We start from the raw sequence: 19,036 nt of genomic DNA, 5'->3' as shown, positions 1-19,036 counted from the left end.
CGAGGTCAGGAATGACGAGGTTCTTGGTCAGCGAGTATTCTGGAGCGATAGACGGGGGCGGGTGAGTGCAAATTCTTTGATGGGATTGTAGCAGTCACTGGGGAAGAGCTGATAGAATCATAGAATGGTTACAGCACGGAAGGCGGCAATTCGGCCCGTGCCAGCTCTCTGCAAGAGCACTTCAGCCAGTCCCACTCCCCCGCACTTAGAAACATAGAAGATAGGAGCAGGAGTAGGCCATTCGGCCCCTCGAGCCTGCTCCGCCATTCAATGCGATCATGGCTGATCATCCAAGTTCAGTACCCGGTCCCTGCTTTCTCCCCATACCCCTTGATCCCTTTAGCCTTAAGAAATATATCCAACTCCTTGAATATATTTAATGTATTGGCCTCTACTGCCTTCTCTGGTAGAGAATTCCACGGGTTCACCACTCTCTGGGTGAAGAAATTCCTCCTCATTTCTGTCCTAAAAGGCCTACCCCTTATCCTTAGACTGTGACCCCTGGTTCTGGACTCCCCGACCATCGGGAACATCCTCCCTGCATCTAGTCTGTCCAGTCCTGTCAGAATTTTATAAGTTTCAATGAGATCTCCTCTCATGCTTCTAAACTCCAGCGAGTACAAGCCCAATCATCCCAATCTCTCCTCATACGTCATTCCTGCCATCCCAGGTATCAGCCTGGTGAATCTTCGCTGAACTCCTTCCATGGCAAGAAAATCCTTCCTCAGATAAGGCGACCAAAACTGCACACAATACTCAAGATGTGGTCTCACCAAGGCCCTGTACAACTGCAGCAAGACATCCTTGTTCCTGTACTCAAACCCTCTCGCTATGAAGGCCAACATACCATTTGCCTTCTTAACCGCCTGCTGCACCTGCATGCTTACCTTCAGCGACTGGTGCACAAGGACACCCAGGTCTCGTTGCACTTCCCCTTCTTCCAATCTATTGCCATTCAGATAATATTCTGCCTTCCTGTTTTTGCCACCAAAGTGGATAACCTCACATTTATCCACGTTATATTGCATCTGCCATGCTTCTGCCCAATCACCCAACGTGTCCAAATCATACTGGAGTTTCTCGGCATCCTCCTCACAGCACACACACCCACCCAGCTTTGTGTCGTCTGCAAACTTGGAGATATTACATCTAGTTCCCTCGTCTAGATCATTAATATATATTGTGAATAGCTGGGGTCCAAGGACCGATCCCTGCGGTACCCCACTAGTCACTGCCTGCCACTCGGAAAAAGACCCATTTATTCCAACTCTTTGCTTTCTATCTGCCAACCAGTTCTCTATCCAAGTCAATACCTTGCCCCCAATCCCATGTGCCTTAACTTTACACGCTAATCTCTTATGCGGGACCTTATCGAAAGCCTTCTGAAAGTCCAAATACACCACATCCACTGGTTCTCCCTTATCTATTTTACTAGTTACATCCTCAAAAAATTCCAGTAGATTAGTCAAGCACGATTTACCTTTTGTAAATCCATGTTGACTTTGTCCGATCCTGTCACTGTTTTCCAAGTGCTCTGCTGTTACATCTTTTATAATGGACTCTAGCATTTTCCCCACTACCGATGTCAGGCTTACCAGTCTATAATTCCCCGTTTTCTCTCTACCACCTTTTTTGAATAGTGGGGTAACATTAGCTACCCTCCAATCCATGGGTACTGTTCCAGATTCCATCGAATGTTGGAAGATGATCAGCAATGCATCTACTATTTCTAGGGCCACTTCCTTAAGTACCCTAGGATGCAGATTATCAGGCCCTGGGGATTTATCGGCCTTCAATACCGTCAATTTCCCTAACACCATTTCCCTACAAATACTGATTTCTTTCAGTTCCTCTCTTTCATCAGACCCTATGTTCCCCGACATCTCTGGGAGGTTATTTGTGTCCTCCTTTGTGAAGACAGAACCAAAATATGTATTTAATTGGTCTGCCATTTCTTTGTTCCCTATTATAAATTCCCCTGATTCTGACTGTAAGGGACCTACGCTTGACTTCACCAGTCTTTTTCTCTTCACATATCTATAGAAGCTTTTACAGTCAGTTTTTATGTTCCCTGAAAGCTTACTCTCATATTCTATTTTCCCTTTCTTAATTAATCCCTTTGTCATCCTTTGTTGAATCCTAAACTGCTCCCAATCCTCTGGTTTACTGCTTTTTCTGGCCAATTTATATGTCCTCTCCTTGGATCTTAAGCTATCCCTAATTTCCCTCGTTAGCCACGGTTGAGTCACCTTTTTTGTTTTATTTTTTATGCCAAACTGGGATGAACAAATTCTGTAGTTCATCCATGCGGTCTTTAAATGTTTGCCATTGCCTATCCACCGTCAACCCTTTTGAGTGACATTCCCCAATCAATCCTACCCAACTCACGCCTCAGACCATCGTAGTTTCCTTTATTTAAATTCAGGACCCTAGTCTCTGAGTCAACTACTTCATTCTCCATCTTAATGAAGAATTCGATCATATTATGATCGCTCCGACCCAAGGGGCCTCGTACAACAAGATTGCTAATTAATCCTTTCTCGTTACATAATACCCAGTCTAAGATGGCCTGATCTCTGGTTGGTTCCTCGACATATTGGTCCAGGAAACCATCCCGTAAACACTCCAGGAATTCCTCCTCCACAGTATTGTTACTAATTTGGTTAGCCCAATCTATATGTAGATTAAAGTCACCCATGATGACTGCTGTGCCCTTATTGCACGCTTCTCTAATTTCCCTTTTAATGCCATCCCCAACCTCTGCATTACTGTTTGGAGGTCTATATACCACTCCCACTAATGTTTTCTGCCCCTTGGTATTTCTCAGTTCTACCCATACAGATTCCACATCATCAGAGCTAATATCCTTCCTTACAATTGTGTTAATCCCTTCTTTAACCAGCAATGCTACCCCACCTCCCTTTCCTTTTTGCCTATCTTTCCTGAATATTGAATACCCCTGGATGTTGAGTTCCCAGCCTTGGCCACCCTGGAGCCACTTTCCCCGGAGCCCAGCAAATGTTTTTCATTCAGGCACTTATCCAATTCCCTTTTGAAAGCCGTGATTGAGTCTGCCTCCACCACCCTTTCAGGCAGTGCATTCCAGATCATAACCACTCGCTGCGTAAAAAAGTATTTTCTTACGTCGCCTCTGGTTCTTTTGCCAATCACCTTAAATCTGTGTCCTCTGGTTTTCGACCCTTCCGCCAATGGGAACAGTTTCTCTATCTACTCTGTCCAGACCCTTCATGATCTTGAACACCTCTGTCAAATCTCCTCTGCTCTAAAGAAAACAACCCCAGCTTCTCCATCTATCCACACAACTGAAGTCCCTCATCTCTGGAATCATTCTCGTAAACATTTTCTGCACCCTCTCTAAGGCCTTCACATCCTTCCTAAAGTGCAGTGTCCTGAATTGGACACAATACTCCAGTTGAGGCCGAACCAGTGTTTTATAAAGGTTCATCATAGTTTCCACACTTTTGTACTCTATGCCTCTATTTATGAAGCCCACGATCCCCTAAGCTTTTTTTAACCGCTTTCTCAACTTGCCCTGCCACCTTCAACGATTTGTGTACATATACCCCCAGGTCTCTCTGTTCATGCATCCCTTTCAGGATTGTAGGTCGGAGCACGTTTCACAAGCTCCTTAGGTACTCTACCTGGTAGGTCAGCTCCTTGATTCTCCGCTCGTACTTTCGGAGGCCTTTCACGGAGTCTGTACTTTTCTTCTGTTCAGACTCCAGCTCAGACTCTAGCTCCCTCACCTGGAAAACAAAGGAAAATGGGTCATTGACGTGGGTTTTGCTAAAATGCCTGTGCTGCAATTCAGGATTTCTTCACCATTTTTCCAGGGAATTAATTTTAAAATGAGTTACTTTTAATATTTTTTTAAAAAGAAAGTGAATTCTCACAAGTTTTTAAAAAAGCAGAAAATGCTGGAAATGCTGAGCAGATCAGGCAGCATCTGTGGAGAGAGGGACAGAGTTAACGTTTCAGGCCAATGACCCTTCGTCAGAACTGGAAAAAGTTAGAGATCGAGCAGATTTTAAGCAAGTGCATGGGGCAGGGAAAGTGGGGAGGGGAGAAAAGAACAAAGGGGAAGGCAGGAGAGATTAAATGACAAACGGTATGATTGGACAAAGTAAAAGGAGATGGTAATGGGACAAGTAAAAAAAAAAAATGAAAAATGGGTCTAGAAGAGGTGTGTAAATGGGAATGGCAGAATCATCAACAGCTGCCATCTGAAAAAATAGGAGCAGAGGTTATGGTCTGAAATTGTTGAACTTGATGAGTCCAGACGGTTGTAAAGTGCCTAATCGAAAGGTTGAGGTGCTGTTCCTCAAGCTTACGTTGAGCTTCGTTGGAACAGTATAAGAGGCCGAGAACGGAGTGGGAGTAGAGCGGAGAATTAAAGTTACAGGTGACCGGAAGTTCGGGTTCACGCTTGCGGACTGAACGGAGGTGTTCCGCAAAGCGGTCTCCCAATCTGCGTTTGGTTTCCCCAATGTAGAGGAGACCGCATCGTGAGCAGTTAATACAGTATACTAGATTGCAAGAAGTACAAGTAAATCGCTGTTTCACCTGGAAGGGGTGTTTGGGGCCCTAGTTAGTGGGACGGGAGGAGGTAAAAGGGCAGGTGTTGCATCTCCTGTGCTTGCACGGGAAGGTGCCTTGGGAAGGGGAAGGGTTAGGGTTGTTGGGGGTGATTGAGGAGTGGACCAGGGTGTCGCGGAGGGCGCGGTCCCTTCGGAATGCTGGGAGGGGAAGGGAAGATGTGTTTGGTGGTGGGATCACGCTGACGGTGGCGGAATTGGCAGAGGATGATCCGCTGAATGTGGAAGCTGGTGGGGTGAAAGTTGAGGACAAGGGGAACCCTATTATGGTTCTGGGAGGGAGGGGAAGGGGTGGGAGCAGAAGTGCAGGAAATGGAACGGACACAGTCAAGGGCCGTGTCAACCACAGTAGAGGGGAATCCTCAGTTGAGGAAAAAGGAATATCGGAAGCATTGGTATGGAAGGCGGCATCGTCCGAACAGATGAGACGGAGAAACTTGGAGAATGGAATAGAGTCCTTACAGGAGGCGGGGTGGGAGGAAGTGTAGTCCGGTAGCTGTGGGAGTCAGTGGGCTTATAGTGGATGTTTGTCAATTGCCTATCCCCAGAAATGGAGACAGCGAAGTCGTGGAAGGGAAGAGTCGGAGATGGACCATGTGAAGGTGAGGGAAGGGTGGAAATTGGAAGCAAAGTGAATGAAATTTTCCAGTTTGGGGTGAGAGTAAGAAACGGCACCGATACAGTCATCAATGTACTGGAAAAAGAGGTGAGGGAGGGGCCCCGAGAAGGACTGGAACAAAAAATGTTCCACATATCCCATGAAAATGCAGGCATAGCTAGGACCCATAGCAACCCCTTTCATTTGGAGAAAGCGAGTGGAGTCAAAGGAGAATTTGTTCAATGTGAGAACAAGTTCAGCCAGGTGGCGGAGGAGGGTGGTGGTGGATGGGGACTGGTTGGGACTCTGTTCAAGGAAGAAGCACAGCGCCCTGAGGCTGTCCTGGTGGGGGATGGAGGTGTAGAGGGATTGGACTTTAACAAAAGGATAGTTAGAGCCATCTTTAAGTCAAGTAAGTCGACCCACTGATGTGGGTTATGGTGCTGTATTCTTTATTTTGTATCATGTGAAAATAAGTTGTATGGATTGAATTGAGTCTGATCATGATGGGTGTTTTGTCTGTTCACCTTGCTGTGAATTAAAGCAGCTTAATAATCAAGTCTGACTTTCTCTCACCAAGTGTTTCCTCGGCCTGGCTTCGAGAGATTGACAAATACACATGTGAGGGACGTGAATATCTGTTTCAGCTCACAAGGGGGAGATGTTGCATCCCCGCTCCCGTTACTGTACACGTAGATACAGCGCAGATTGAATCAACCCCATAAAAGGCTGCTTATGGGGGTGACTGAACGCAAGAATGATGCTACAGCAGAGCATAAGAAATAAGAGCAGGAGGCGGCCATACAGCCCCTCGAGCCTGCTCTGCCATTCAGTAAGATCCTGGCTGATCATTGACCTCAACTCCACTTTCCCACCCGATCCCCATATCCCTTAATTCCCCCAGAGTCCAAAAATCTATCGATCTCAGCCTTGAATATACTCAAATCTCAGCATCCACAGCCCTCTGGGGCAGAGAATTCCAAAGATTCACAACCCTCTGAGTGAAGAAATTCCTCCTCATCTCAGTCTTAAAAGGCTGACCCCTTATCCTGAGACTATGACCCTAGTTCTCAACACTCCAGCCAGGGGAAACAACCTCTCAGCATCTACCCTGTCAATACCCTTCAGAATTTTATATGTTTCAATGAGATCACCTCTCATTCTTCTAAACTCCAGAGAGTATCGGCCCATTCTACACAATCTCTCCACATAGGACAGCCCTCTCACCCCAGGAATCAATCTAGTGAACCTTCGTTGCACCGCCTCCAAGGCAAGTATATCCTTCGTTCGATAAGGAGACCAGAACTGTGCCCAGTACTCCAGGTGTGGTCTCACCAAGGCCCTGTACAATTGCAGCAAGACTTCCTTACTCTTATACTCCAACCCACTTGCAATAAAGGCCAACATGCCATTTGCCTTCCTTATTGCTTGCTGTACCTGCATGCTAGCTTTCTGTGTTTCTTGCACGAGGACACCCAAATCTCTCTGAACACCAACATTTGAAAGTTTCTCACCATTTAAAAAATATTCTGTTTTTCTATTCTTTCTACCAAAGTGAATAACCTCACATTTCCCTACATTATACTCCATCTGCCACCTTCCTGCCCACTCACTCAGTCTACCTATATCCCTTTACAGACTCTGTTCTCCTCACAGCTTACTGTCCCACCTAGCTTTGTATCATCAGCAAACTTGGATACATTACATTCGGTCCCTTCATCTAGGTCATTAATATAGATTGTAAATAGCTGAGGCCCCAACACTGATCCTTGTGGCACTCCACTAGTTACAGCCTGCCAACCTGAAAAAGATCCCTTTATCCTTACTCTCTGTTTTCTGTCCGTTAACCAATCCGCTATCCATGCTACTATATTACCCCCAACCCCATGAGCCCTAATCTTGTGTAATAACCTTTTATGTGTCACCTTATCAAATGCCTTTTGGAAATCCAAATATACTACATCCACTGGTTCCCCTTATCAGAGTTTGTGACCGTCGAACGATATTCAAGGCTGAATATTGCATAGCCAATAAAAAGGCACCCAGGACAACCTGTCCTAGCTTATGCTGATGTCATTACCTCGATGAGCTGAATGTTTAAAACTTCTAAAAAGATTTATATTCGATTTAGTGGCAGGGCACTGGTGAGGGAGGGGAAGCTGGGCAACTTTCTCGACCCCGTGACACCATGTGTGAGATTTCACTGGTGCCAGATATCGGTTCCTCCTGACCCAGCAGTGGCCCTCAACATTAACTTGTCTGTTAGCAGAGACAAGGCTTAATATGCTTTGCTGTGCGACAATTTGATTTCTGTCCATGAACAAATATTTAATATTAATAGAGTTGAAGAGGAAGATTGTTAATACAACAGCAAAATACTGCAGATGCTGGAAATACTCAGCAGGCCAGGCAGCATCTGTGGAGAGAGAAACAGAGTTAACGTTTCCGGTCAATGACCTTTCATTGTTAACTCTGTTTCTCTCCACAGATGCTGCCTGACCTGCTAAGTATTTCCAGCATTTTCTGTTATTATAGGAAGATTGTTAAATTCTTTTGTTTCTTTGAAAGCTGTAAGGAAAAGGTGGAATCCCCCAGACCCCCAGCGAAACCTTGGACCTCCGCTAGCACGGGCTTCACCCCCTCCCCAGACCTGATCGTCTCCGGACCAACCCCCCCTGCTGTACTTGCCTGTCTCCTGCCCCCCCGCCCACCAGGTGCTGATTCCTGCAGGACACTCACCTGGGAGTCGGACTGGATTCAGGACCTCACTCCAGCAAGACCAGGTGAGCTGCACTCTCAGCCCCCAGTCGCTGCACCCAGAGGTAAAAGCGGAGCTCAAGCTGAACAAACACGACCCCACTTTACCCTTTGCCAATGTCACTCACTCTGCTCTCCAGTTTCTGAATCTGTTTCTTTCCTCCTTTCATTGCGATCTGTTCAGCTTCGTTCAGTCGCAGCTGCAAATCTTTAGTTGTCTGCTCCAGGTTCTTTTTCATCCTCTCCAGGTGTGCGCTGGTGTCCTGTTCCTTCTTCAGTTCCTCCGCCATCATTGCAGCCTGAAAACCATTAAAGCCATTAAGCCCCATCAACTGCAAGACTCAAAACTGATGATCACGAGCAGAATGTTAATGATGGAAATGTATTAACACTGTAAAAATTGGCGATCTCTGACGCTTTGGTTGGCTTTGTGCAGTGAATGTCCAGAGTAAAGGTCGATGTAAGCTGATTGCAACCTCCCTTGGAGGCCTCCCACTCCCGATCACTTAGGACAGTCGAGTGTGAGAGAAGCCAACGCCATGGGAACCGGAAACGAGGGGGCAGCACCTTTTGGAGAGGTTACACATGCACGCACCCGCGCACTCCTGCACACATCCTTACACACACAGATATGGTAATGCAGCCCAGAGGTTGACAGTTCAAATCCCATTGGGGTAAAGTGTGAAATTGAATCCAATAAATCTGGTAAATTATGGGCTGCACCAGAGAGAAAAGGACAGGGCTGCTGGATTGTAAAATTGTAGCTGGTTTTACAGCTTGTCCCTGGTCTGTGGTTCCATTTCACTCTCATTCCCCTTTGAAGTGAGCAATCACCGGTGAAATGGGCGGGTGTTCTGAGGGCATCAAAGCTGGCCAATAAGCGAGGTATTGGCACAATCACCGACCTGGACACTAAATAAACAGCACATGCATTTCTGAGCTCTCGTCACTTACATCAATTATTGCCTTCTTAGCTTTCTCCTCTGCATTCCGACATTCCTGTACTGCTTCTTCCACCTCGGTGCTCAGATAATTAATGTCGCTCTCCAGCTTCTTTTTCTGGTTAATGAGACCTGTGTTCTGAAGACGTGCAAAAGAAAAGATTATTACTGTTTTCCTCCTCTTGCAGCCTTTGCACCAGAGCCCCTCCTTATTTACGATCTCTCATGTGTCCTCGCGCTCTCTCTACCTGTGAAAGCAGCAGGTTCACGCGCTCCGTTGCTTCCAGTAATTCCTGCTCAGCCAGTTTCCTGCCTCTCTCGGACTGTTCGAGAACCGCACGCAGCTCCTCGACCTCCGCCACCAACAGGTTGCTGTGACGCTCAACGGCCGCAATTTGCTCCTTGTACTCATCATTCTGTCGAATCGTTTCGTCGAGTTCCAGTTGGATGTCCTACGAGAATCACACTTTGTTAGTGCCACTGACGTTAAAGGTTCCCGGATCGAGCTGACAAACTAAATCAGCTTACATACATGGTAAAGTTTGAATTGTGAATTGTATCTGCAGTTTACACAACCATTTCACTGTTATTGAATCATGTACAATTGCTTTCAAAGGTGTGTCTTTGTATCTGGATCTCTTCCTGTCCTACACTCACACCCTGCCTTGACTGACCTTTATCTGGGTCTGGAGGTTTCGCAGCAATTTCAGGGATTCAGCTGCCTGTCTATTGGCGTGATTCAGCTGCATTTCCATCTCGTTCAGATCTCCCTCCATTTTCTTCTTCAACCTAATTGCTTCATTTCTGGCCTTTGCCTCGGCATCCAGTGCTGACTGCATCAATTCCAGGTTTCTCTGGTGGTTACGCCTGAAATCAACGTGGCAGATTTAAAATAAACTTCTATTTATATAACCCTCGCATTAAAAAAAAACGAAATCCACTTTTTGTTTAAAGTGCACTGACTTTGTTATGGAGCAAACGCAGCACCAATTGTGAATCAGAGACGCACAGCAACAAGAGGAGTCACAGGTGGTGGTGGCTGAATGTGACCGGCCCACTGTCCTGATCCACCTTGACTCGTGCCACGGGATCTTTGCTGCCCTTGTTATCTGTCGTTGGGATGTGCGTCATGAGGTCACATTTATTGCCCTTCTCTAGTTGCCTTGTAACAATTGTTTTTACAACTAATTGCCTTACTGGTCCAGTTTAGAGGGCAGTAAGAGTTAACCACATAATAAGAGACTGGAGTCACGTGTGGGCCGGGTAGGAGTGAGACACGAGTCACGTGTGGGCCGGGTAGGAGTGAGACTGGAGTCACGTGTGGGCCGGGTAGGAGTGAGGGAGTCACGTGTGGGCCGGGTAGGAGTGAGACTGGAGTCACGTGTGGGCCGGGTAGGAGTGAGACTGGAGTCACGTGTGGGCCGGGTAGGAGTGAGACTGGAGTCCCCGTGTGGGCCGGGTAGGAGTGAGACACGAGTTCCGTGTGGGCCGGGTAGGAGTGCACTGGAGTCCCCGTGTGGGCCAGGTAGGAGTGAGACTGGAGTCACGTGTGGGCCGGGTAGGAGTGAGGGAGTCACGTGTGGGCCGGGTAGGAGTGAGCCTGGAGTCACGTGTGGGCCGGGTAGGAGTGAGACTGGAGTCCCCGTGTGGGCCAGGTAGGAGTGAGACTGGAGTCACGTGTGGGCCGGGTAGGAGTGAGCCTGGAGTCACGTGTGGGCCGGGTAGGAGTGAGACTGGAGTTCCGTGTGGGCCGGGTAGGAGTGAGACTGGAGTCACGGGTGGGCCGGGTAGGAGTGAGACTGGAGTCACGGGTGGGCCGGGTAGCAGTGAGACTGGAGTCACGTGTGGGCCGGGTAGGAGTGAGGGAGTCACGTGTGGGCCGGGTAGGAGTGAGGGAGTCACATGTGGGCCGGGTAGGAGTGAGGGAGTCACATGTGGGCCGGGTAGGAGTGAGACTGGAGTCCCCGTGTGGGCCGGGTAGGAGTGAGGGAGTCACGTGTGGGCCGGGCAGGAGTGAGACACGAGTCACGTGTGGGCCGGGCAGGAGTGAGACTGGAGTCACGTGTGGGCCGGGTAGCAGTGAGACTGGAGTCACGTGTGGGCCGGGTAGGAGTGAGGGAGTCACGTGTGGGCCGGGCAGGAGTGAGACTGGAGTCACGTGTGGGCCGGGTAGGAGTGAGACTGGAGTCACGTGTGGGCCGGGTAGGAGTGAGGGAGTCACGTGTGGGCCGGGTAGGAGTGAGACTGGAGTCACATGTGGGCCGGGTAGGAGTGAGACTGGAGTCACGTGTGGGCCGGGCAGGAGTGAGACTGGAGTCACGTGTGGGCCAGGTAGGAGTGAGACTGGAGTCACGTGGGCCGGGTAGGAGTGAGCCTGGAGTCACGTGTGGGCCGGGTAGGAGTGAGACTGGAGTCACGTGTGGGCCGGGTAGGAGTGAGACTGGAGTCCCCGTGTGGGCCGGGCAGGAGTGAGCCTGGAGTCACGTGTGGGCCGGGTAGGAGTGAGACTGGAGTCACGTGTGGGCCGGGTAGGAGTGAGGGAGTCACGTGTGGGCCGGGTAGGAGTGAGACTGGAGTCACGTGTGGGCCGGGTAGGAGTGAGCCTGGAGTCACGTGTGGGCCGGGTAGGAGTGAGACTGGAGTCACGTGTGGGCCGGGTAGGAGTGAGACACGAGTTCCGTGTGGGCCGGGCAGGAGTGAGACTGGAGTCCCCGTGTGGGCCGGGCAGGAGTGAGACTGGAGTCACGTGTGGGCCAGGTAGGAGTGAGCCTGGAGTCACGTGTGGGCCGGGTAGGAGTGAGACTGGAGTCACGTGTGGGCCGGGTAGCAGTGAGACTGGAGTCACGTGTGGGCCGGGTAGGAGTGCACTGGAGTCCCCGTGTGGGCCGGGCAGGAGTGAGACTGGAGTCACGTGTGGGCCGGGCAGGAGTGAGACTGGAGTCACGTGTGGGCCAGGTAGGAGTGAGCCTGGAGTCACGTGTGGGCCGGGCAGGAGTGAGACTGGAGTCACGTGTGGGCCGGGTAGCAGTGAGACTGGAGTCACGTGTGGGCCGGGCAGGAGTGAGACTGGAGTCACGTGTGGGTCGGGTAGGAGTGAGGGAGTCACGTGTGGGCCGGGTAGGAGCGAGACTGGAGTCACGTGTGGGCCGGGTAGGAGTGAGGGAGTCACGTGTGGGCCGGGTAGGAGTGAGACTGGAGTCACGTGTGGGCCGGGTAGGAGTGAGACTGGAGTCACGTGTGGGCCGGGTAGGAGTGAGGGAGTCACGTGTGGGCCGGGTAGGAGTGAGACTGGAGTCACGTGTGGGCCGGGTAGGAGTGAGACTGGAGTCACGTGTGGGCCGGGTAGGAGTGAGACTGGAGTCACGTGTGGGTCGGGTAGGAGTGAGGGAGTCACGTGTGGGCCGGGTAGGAGTGAGACTGGAGTCACGTGTGGGCCGGGCAGGAGTGAGACTGGAGTTCCGTGTGGGCCGGGCAGGAGTGAGACTGGAGTCACGTGTGGGCCGGGTAGGAGTGAGACTGGAGTCACGTGTGGGTCGGGTAGGAGTGAGGGAGTCACGTGTGGGCCGGGTAGGAGTGAGACTGGAGTCACGTGTGGGCCGGGCAGGAGTGAGACTGGAGTTCCGTGTGGGCCGGGCAGGAGTGAGACTGGAGTTCCGTGTGGGCCGGGCAGGAGTGAGACTGGAGTCACGTGTGGGCCGGGTAGGAGCGAGACTGGAGTCACGTGTGGGCCGGGTAGCAGTGAGACTGGAGTCACGTGTGGGCCGGGTAGGAGTGAGGGAGTCACGTGTGGGCCGGGTAGGAGTGAGACTGGAGTCACGTGTGGGCCGGGTAGCAGTGAGACTGGAGTCCCCGTGTGGGCCAGGTAGGAGTGAGGGAGTCACGTGTGGGCCGGGTAGGAGTGAGACTGGAGTCACGTGTGGGTCGGGTAGGAGTGAGACTGGAGTCACGTGTGGGCCGGGTAGGAGTGAGGGAGTCACGTGTGGGCCGGGTAGGAGTGAGGGAGTCACGTGTGGGCCGGGTAGCAGTGAGACTGGAGTCACGTGTGGGCCGGGCAGGAGCGAGACTGGAGTCACGTGTGGGCCGGGTAGGAGTGAGGGAGTCACGTGTGGGCCGGGTAGGAGTGAGACTGGAGTCACGTGTGGGCCGGGTAGGAGTGAGACTGGAGTCACGTGTGGGTCGGGTAGGAGTGAGGGAGTCACGTGTGGGCCGGGTAGGAGTGAGACTGGAGTCACATGTGGGCCGGGCAGGAGTGAGACTGGAGTTCCGTGTGGGCCGGGCAGGAGTGAGACTGGAGTCACGTGTGGGCCGGGTAGGAGTGAGGGAGTCACGTGTGGGCCGGGCAGGAGTGAGGGAGTCACGTGTGGGCCGGGTAGGAGTGAGACTGGAGTCACGTGTGGGCCGGGTAGGAGTGAGACTGGAGTCACGTGTGGGCCGGGCAGGAGTGAGACTGGAGTCACGTGTGGGCCGGGTAGGAGTGAGACTGGAGTCACGTGTGGGCCGGGCAGGAGCGAGACTGGAGTCACGTGTGGGCCGGGCAGGAGTGAGACTGGAGTCACGTGTGGGCCGGGTAGGAGTGAGACTGGAGTCACGTGTGGGCCGGGCAGGAGCGAGACTGGAGTCACGTGTGGGCCGGGTAGCAGTGAGACTGGAGTCCCCGTGTGGGCCGGGTAGGAGTGAGGGAGTCACGTGTGGGCCGGGTAGGAGTGAGACTGGAGTCACGTGTGGGCCGGGTAGGAGTGAGACTGGAGTCACGTGTGGGTCGGGTAGGAGTGAGACTGGAGTTCCGTGTGGGCCGGGTAGGAGTGAGGGAGTCACGTGTGGGTCGGGTAGGAGTGAGACTGGAGTCACGTGTGGGTCGGGTAGGAGTGAGACTGGAGTCACGTGTGGGCCGGGCAGGAGTGAGACTGGAGTCACGGGTGGGCCGGGCAGGAGTGAGACTGGAGTCACGTGTGGGCCGGGCAGGAGTGAGACTGGAGTCACGTGTGGGCCGGGTAGGAGTGAGACACGAGTTCCGTGTGGGCCGGGCAGGAGTGAGACTGGAGTCACGTGTGGGCCGGGTAGGAGTGAGACACGAGTTCCGTGTGGGCCGGGCAGGAGTGAGACTGGAGTCACGTGTGGGCCGGGTAGGAGTGAGACTGGAGTCACGTGTGGGCCGGGTAGGAGTGAGACTGGAGTCACGTGTGGGCCGGGCAGGAGTGAGACTGGAGTCACGTGTGGGCCGGGTAGGAGTGAGACTGGAGTCACGTGTGGGCCGGGTAGGAGTGAGACTGGAGTCACGTGTGGGTCGGGTAGGAGTGAGACTGGAGTCACGTGTGGGCCGGGTAGGAGTGAGACTGGAGTCACGTGTGGGCCGGGTAGGAGTGAGACTGGAGTCACGTGTGGGCCGGGTAGGAGTGAGACTGGAGTCACGTGTGGGTCGGGTAGGAGTGAGACTGGAGTCACGTGTGGGCCGGGTAGGAGTGAGACTGGAGTCACGTGTGGGTCGGGTAGGAGTGAGACTGGAGTTCCGTGTAGGAGTGGCAGGTTCCTTCCCTGAAGGCCATTAATGACTCGGTTGGATTTCTACGACTATCCGGCTCCTTCTTTGTCATTTTCTTCTGGTGCGGCCAATAATGACCAGATTTATTGAATTTAATTTTTTTTACAGACTTCCAGGTGTGATGCTCGTATGTGAATAAGATTGAAATATATTCTTCCAATTCACCTGGACAAGGAATTGCATCAATTTCAGATAACAGGACAAACTGCACATAATTACTGAGCAAAGAGTTCAGATTCCAGTGGCCAAAAGCTAATCAGGGACTTGGGACTAAGAAGGGGTTGGGGAAGCTCTGCTCAGGGAGAGAGTGTGTGGCGGGGTAACTGGGCTCAAGAGATGTATTCTGGAGGGAGGGGATTGCAGGTAAGGCAGGTGATTGCTGAGATGGGAAAAGGTCACCATTTCCTGTTAAAATTTGCTTTAACCCTTGGAGTTCCTAAAGATGCATAATGAATAATAACGTAATAACAAAACCATTCAGCTCACCTTAGGCCTTCAATTTCCTCATCCTTTTCTGACAGTTTTCGTTCAATTTCAGCTTTGATCTGTGAGAGTTCGAGTTGGATCCTCAGAGTTTTACTTTCCTCATGTTCAAGGGCACCCTGGGAAAAAATGAAAGCCTGTCAATCAAGGTTTCTTATTTGCAGTGAGCCCGTCTGCTCTTGTTTTTCTTGGCCCATTTCGCTGTGGTACTGAGGCAGAAGCTCTCGCTCGGTCCCTGTGTAGTTCTACGTACCAAATTAAAATGTTTGGAAACATGGGAGTTTTCAGTGAGTTTTTAACACTTGGTTGTCAGACAGTAAGTTGATTTAAATTAAATTAAATTTCGACCGCAGTAAGTGATTTGCGAACGGTTGAAGTTTTCTGTTCTTCTGGAGTTTTGAAATTGATCTTCATCAAACTTGAACAAGTTCAGGGAGAGGAGGAACTTTCAGAGCACGAAATTCAAACTTTAACACCAGCAGAGAGCTGCCCCATGAGGCACCCTGGAGACAGCTTTAGAACGAGCGTCAGTGACGGTTAGTTAGTATTGGTCACCCACTAAAAGGAAATCATGAATTACATAGAATTACATCAAATGTACAGCCCAGAAACAGGCCATTCGGCCCAACTGCTCCGTGCCGGTGTTTATGCTTCACACGAGTCTCCTCCCACCCTCTTCATTTCACCCTGTCACCATATCCTTCTATTCCTTTCTCCCTCATGTGTTTATCGAGCCTCCCCTTAAATGTATCTCTGCTATTCGCCTCAACCACTCCCTGTGGTAGCGAGTTCCACATTCTCACCACTCTCTGGGTAAAGAAGTTTCTCCTGAATTCTCCTGGATTTATTAGTGACTACCTTATATTGATGGCCCCCTGGTACTGGTCTCTCCCACAAGTGGAAGCATCTTCTCTACATCTACTCTATCAACCCTTTTATAATTTTAACATCCTCGATCGGGTCACCTGCCAGCCTTCTCTGAGATAAAGTGATGGTAATCGAACAGCTCCATTTCAAGATATTCTTTAAGATGATGGTGGCACAACGAGAAGGTTAGGGAGAAGCTGGTGGAACACAGAGTCATGTCTGAGATCCTGCAGATTGTAGATGATGATCCTGACTGTGGGTGGGTTGTGGAGGATGAGATTAGTGTAACAGATTTCACAGCTTCAACAATTGCTTGGATACAGCTACAGAGTAATGTAAATTTAAACCGGCTTTTCACGGAGCTAAGGCCCTGGTTTCACTAATCATGTCTCTCTCGTAATTTTACAAGAGTGTAAGACAGATCATAATGAGCGGTTCAGGAGTCTGAAACACAGACCCATACTCATTCCTGGAAACCACAGCATCAACACAGACCCATACTCACTCCTGGAAACCACAGCATCAACACAGACCCATACTCACTCCTGGAAACCACAGCATCAACACAGACCCATACTCACTCCTGGAAACCACAGCATCAACACAGACCCATACTCACTCCTGGAAACCACAGCATCAACACAGACCCATACTCACTCCTGGAAACCACAGCATCAACACAGACCCATACTCATTCCTGGAAACCACAGCATCAACACAGACCCATACTCACTCCTGGAAACCACAGCATCAACACAGACCCATACTCACTCCTGGAAACCACAGCATCAACACAGACCCATACTCACTCCTGGAAACCACAGCATCAACACAGACCCATACTCACTCCTGGAAACCACAGCATCAACACAGACCCATACTCACTCCTGGAAACCACAGCATCAACACAGACCCATACTCACTCCTGGAAACCACGGCATCAACACAGACCCATACTCATTCCTGGAAACCACAGCATCAACACAGACCCATACTCACTCCTGGAAACCACAGCATCAACACAGACCCATACTCACTCCTGGAAACCACAGCATCAACACAGACCCATACTCACTCCTGGAAACCACGGCATCAACACAGACCCATACTCACTCCTGGAAACCACAGCATCAACACAGACCCATACTCACTCCTGGAAACCACAGCATCAACACAGACCCATACTCACTCCTGGAAACCACAGCATCAACACAGACCCATACTCATTCCTGGAAACCACAGCATCAACACAGACCCATACTCACTCCTGGAAACCACAGCATCAACACAGACCCATACTCACTCCTGGAAACCACAGCATCAACACAGACCCATACTCACTCCTGGAAACCACAGCATCAACACAGACCCATACTCACTCCTGGAAACCACAGCATCAACACAGACCCATACTCACTCCTGGAAACCACAGCATCAACACAGACCCATACTCACTCCTGGAAACCACGGCATCAACACAGACCCATACTCATTCCTGGAAACCACAGCATCAACACAGACCCATACTCACTCCTGGAAACCACAGCATCAACACAGACCCATACTCACTCCTGGAAACCACAGCATCAACACAGACCCATACTCACTCCTGGAAACCACGGCATCAACACAGACCCATACTCACTCCTGGAAACCACGGCATCAACACAGACCCATACTCACTCCTGGAAACCACAGCATCAACACAGACCCATACTCACTCCTGGAAACCACAGCATCAACACAGACCCATACTCATTCCTGGAAACCACAGCATCAACACAGACCCATACTCACTCCTGGAAACCACAGCATCAACACAGACCCATACTCATTCCTGGAAACCACAGCATCAACACAGACCCATACTCACTCCTGGAAACCACAGCATCAACACAGACCCATACTCATTCCTGGAAACCACGGCATCAACACAGACCCATACTCACTCCTGGAAACCACGGCATCAACACAGACCCATACTCACTCCTGGAAACCACGGCATCAACACAGACCCATACTCACTCCTGGAAACCACGGCATCAACACAGACCCATACTCACTCCTGGAAACCACGGCATCAACACAGACCCATACTCACTCCTGGAAACCACAGCATCAACACAGACCCATACTCACTCCTGGAAACCACAGCATCAACACAGACCCATACTCACTCCTGGAAACCACAGCATCAACACAGACCCATACTCACTCCTGGAAACCACAGCATCAACACAGACCCATACTCACTCCTGGAAACCACAGCATCAACACAGACCCATACTCACTCCTGGAAACCACAGCATCAACACAGACCCATACTCACTCCTGGAAACCACAGCATCAACACAGACCCATACTCCTGGAAACCACAGCATCAACACAGACCCATACTCACTCCTGGAAACCACAGCATCAACACAGACCCATGCTCACTCCTGGAAACCACGGCATCAACACAGACCCATACTCACTCCTGGAAACCACAGCATCAACACAGACCCATACTCACTCCTGGAAACCACAGCATCAACACAGACCCATACTCACTCCTGGAAACCACAGCATCAACACAGACCCATACTCACTCCTGGAAACCACAGCATCAACACAGACCCATACTCACTCCTGGAAACCACAGCATCAACACAGACCCATACTCACTCCTGGAAACCACAGCATCAACACAGACCCATACTCACTCCTGGAAACCACGGCATCAACACAGACCCATACTCATTCCTGGAAACCACGGCATCAACACAGACCCATACTCACTCCTGGAAACCACAGCATCAACACAGACCCATACTCACTCCTGGAAACCACAGCATCAACACAGACCCATACTCACTCCTGGAAACCACGGCATCAACACAGACCCATACTCATTCCTGGAAACCACGGCATCAACACAGACCCATACTCATTCCTGGAAACCACAGCATCAACACAGACCCATACTCACTCCTGGAAACCACAGCATCAACACAGACCCATACTCACTCCTGGAAACCACGGCATCAACACAGACCCATACTCACTCCTGGAAACCACAGCATCAACACAGACCCATACTCCTGGAAACCACAGCATCAACACAGACCCATACTCATTCCTGGAAACCACAGCATCAACACAGACCCATACTCATTCCTGGAAACCACAGCATCAACACAGACCCATACTCACTCCTGGAAACCACAGCATCAACACAGACCCATACTCATTC

At 50.7% G+C, this 19,036-nt stretch overlaps 1 protein-coding gene across 2 annotated transcripts in view; it reads right to left on the bottom strand.

The window, feature by feature from the left end:
- The window catches only part of LOC147108966 (myosin-7-like), a 145,063-nt gene that overhangs the window by 2,501 nt on the left and 123,526 nt on the right, over positions 1-19,036 (bottom strand). For both annotated transcript variants that reach the window (XM_086005960.1, XM_086005961.1), the window contains 6 exons: positions 14,938-15,053; positions 9,587-9,779; positions 9,161-9,364; positions 8,926-9,051; positions 8,100-8,270; positions 3,663-3,767 (listed from right to left, as the gene is read on the bottom strand). In XM_086005960.1, the coding sequence (XP_085862086.1) occupies positions 3,663-3,767; positions 8,100-8,270; positions 8,926-9,051; positions 9,161-9,364; positions 9,587-9,779; positions 14,938-15,053 (915 nt within the window). The remainder of the gene's footprint in view (positions 1-3,662; positions 3,768-8,099; positions 8,271-8,925; positions 9,052-9,160; positions 9,365-9,586; positions 9,780-14,937; positions 15,054-19,036) is intronic.

The sequence above is a fragment of the Somniosus microcephalus genome, chromosome 13 (genome assembly GCF_052327205.1).
Source record: "Somniosus microcephalus isolate GS21.2 chromosome 13, FLI_Smic_1.0, whole genome shotgun sequence".
Taxonomy (NCBI): Eukaryota; Metazoa; Chordata; class Chondrichthyes; order Squaliformes; family Somniosidae; genus Somniosus; species Somniosus microcephalus.
Note: the sequence above shows the minus strand (reverse complement) of the source record. Positions and strands in the feature narration are given on the sequence as shown.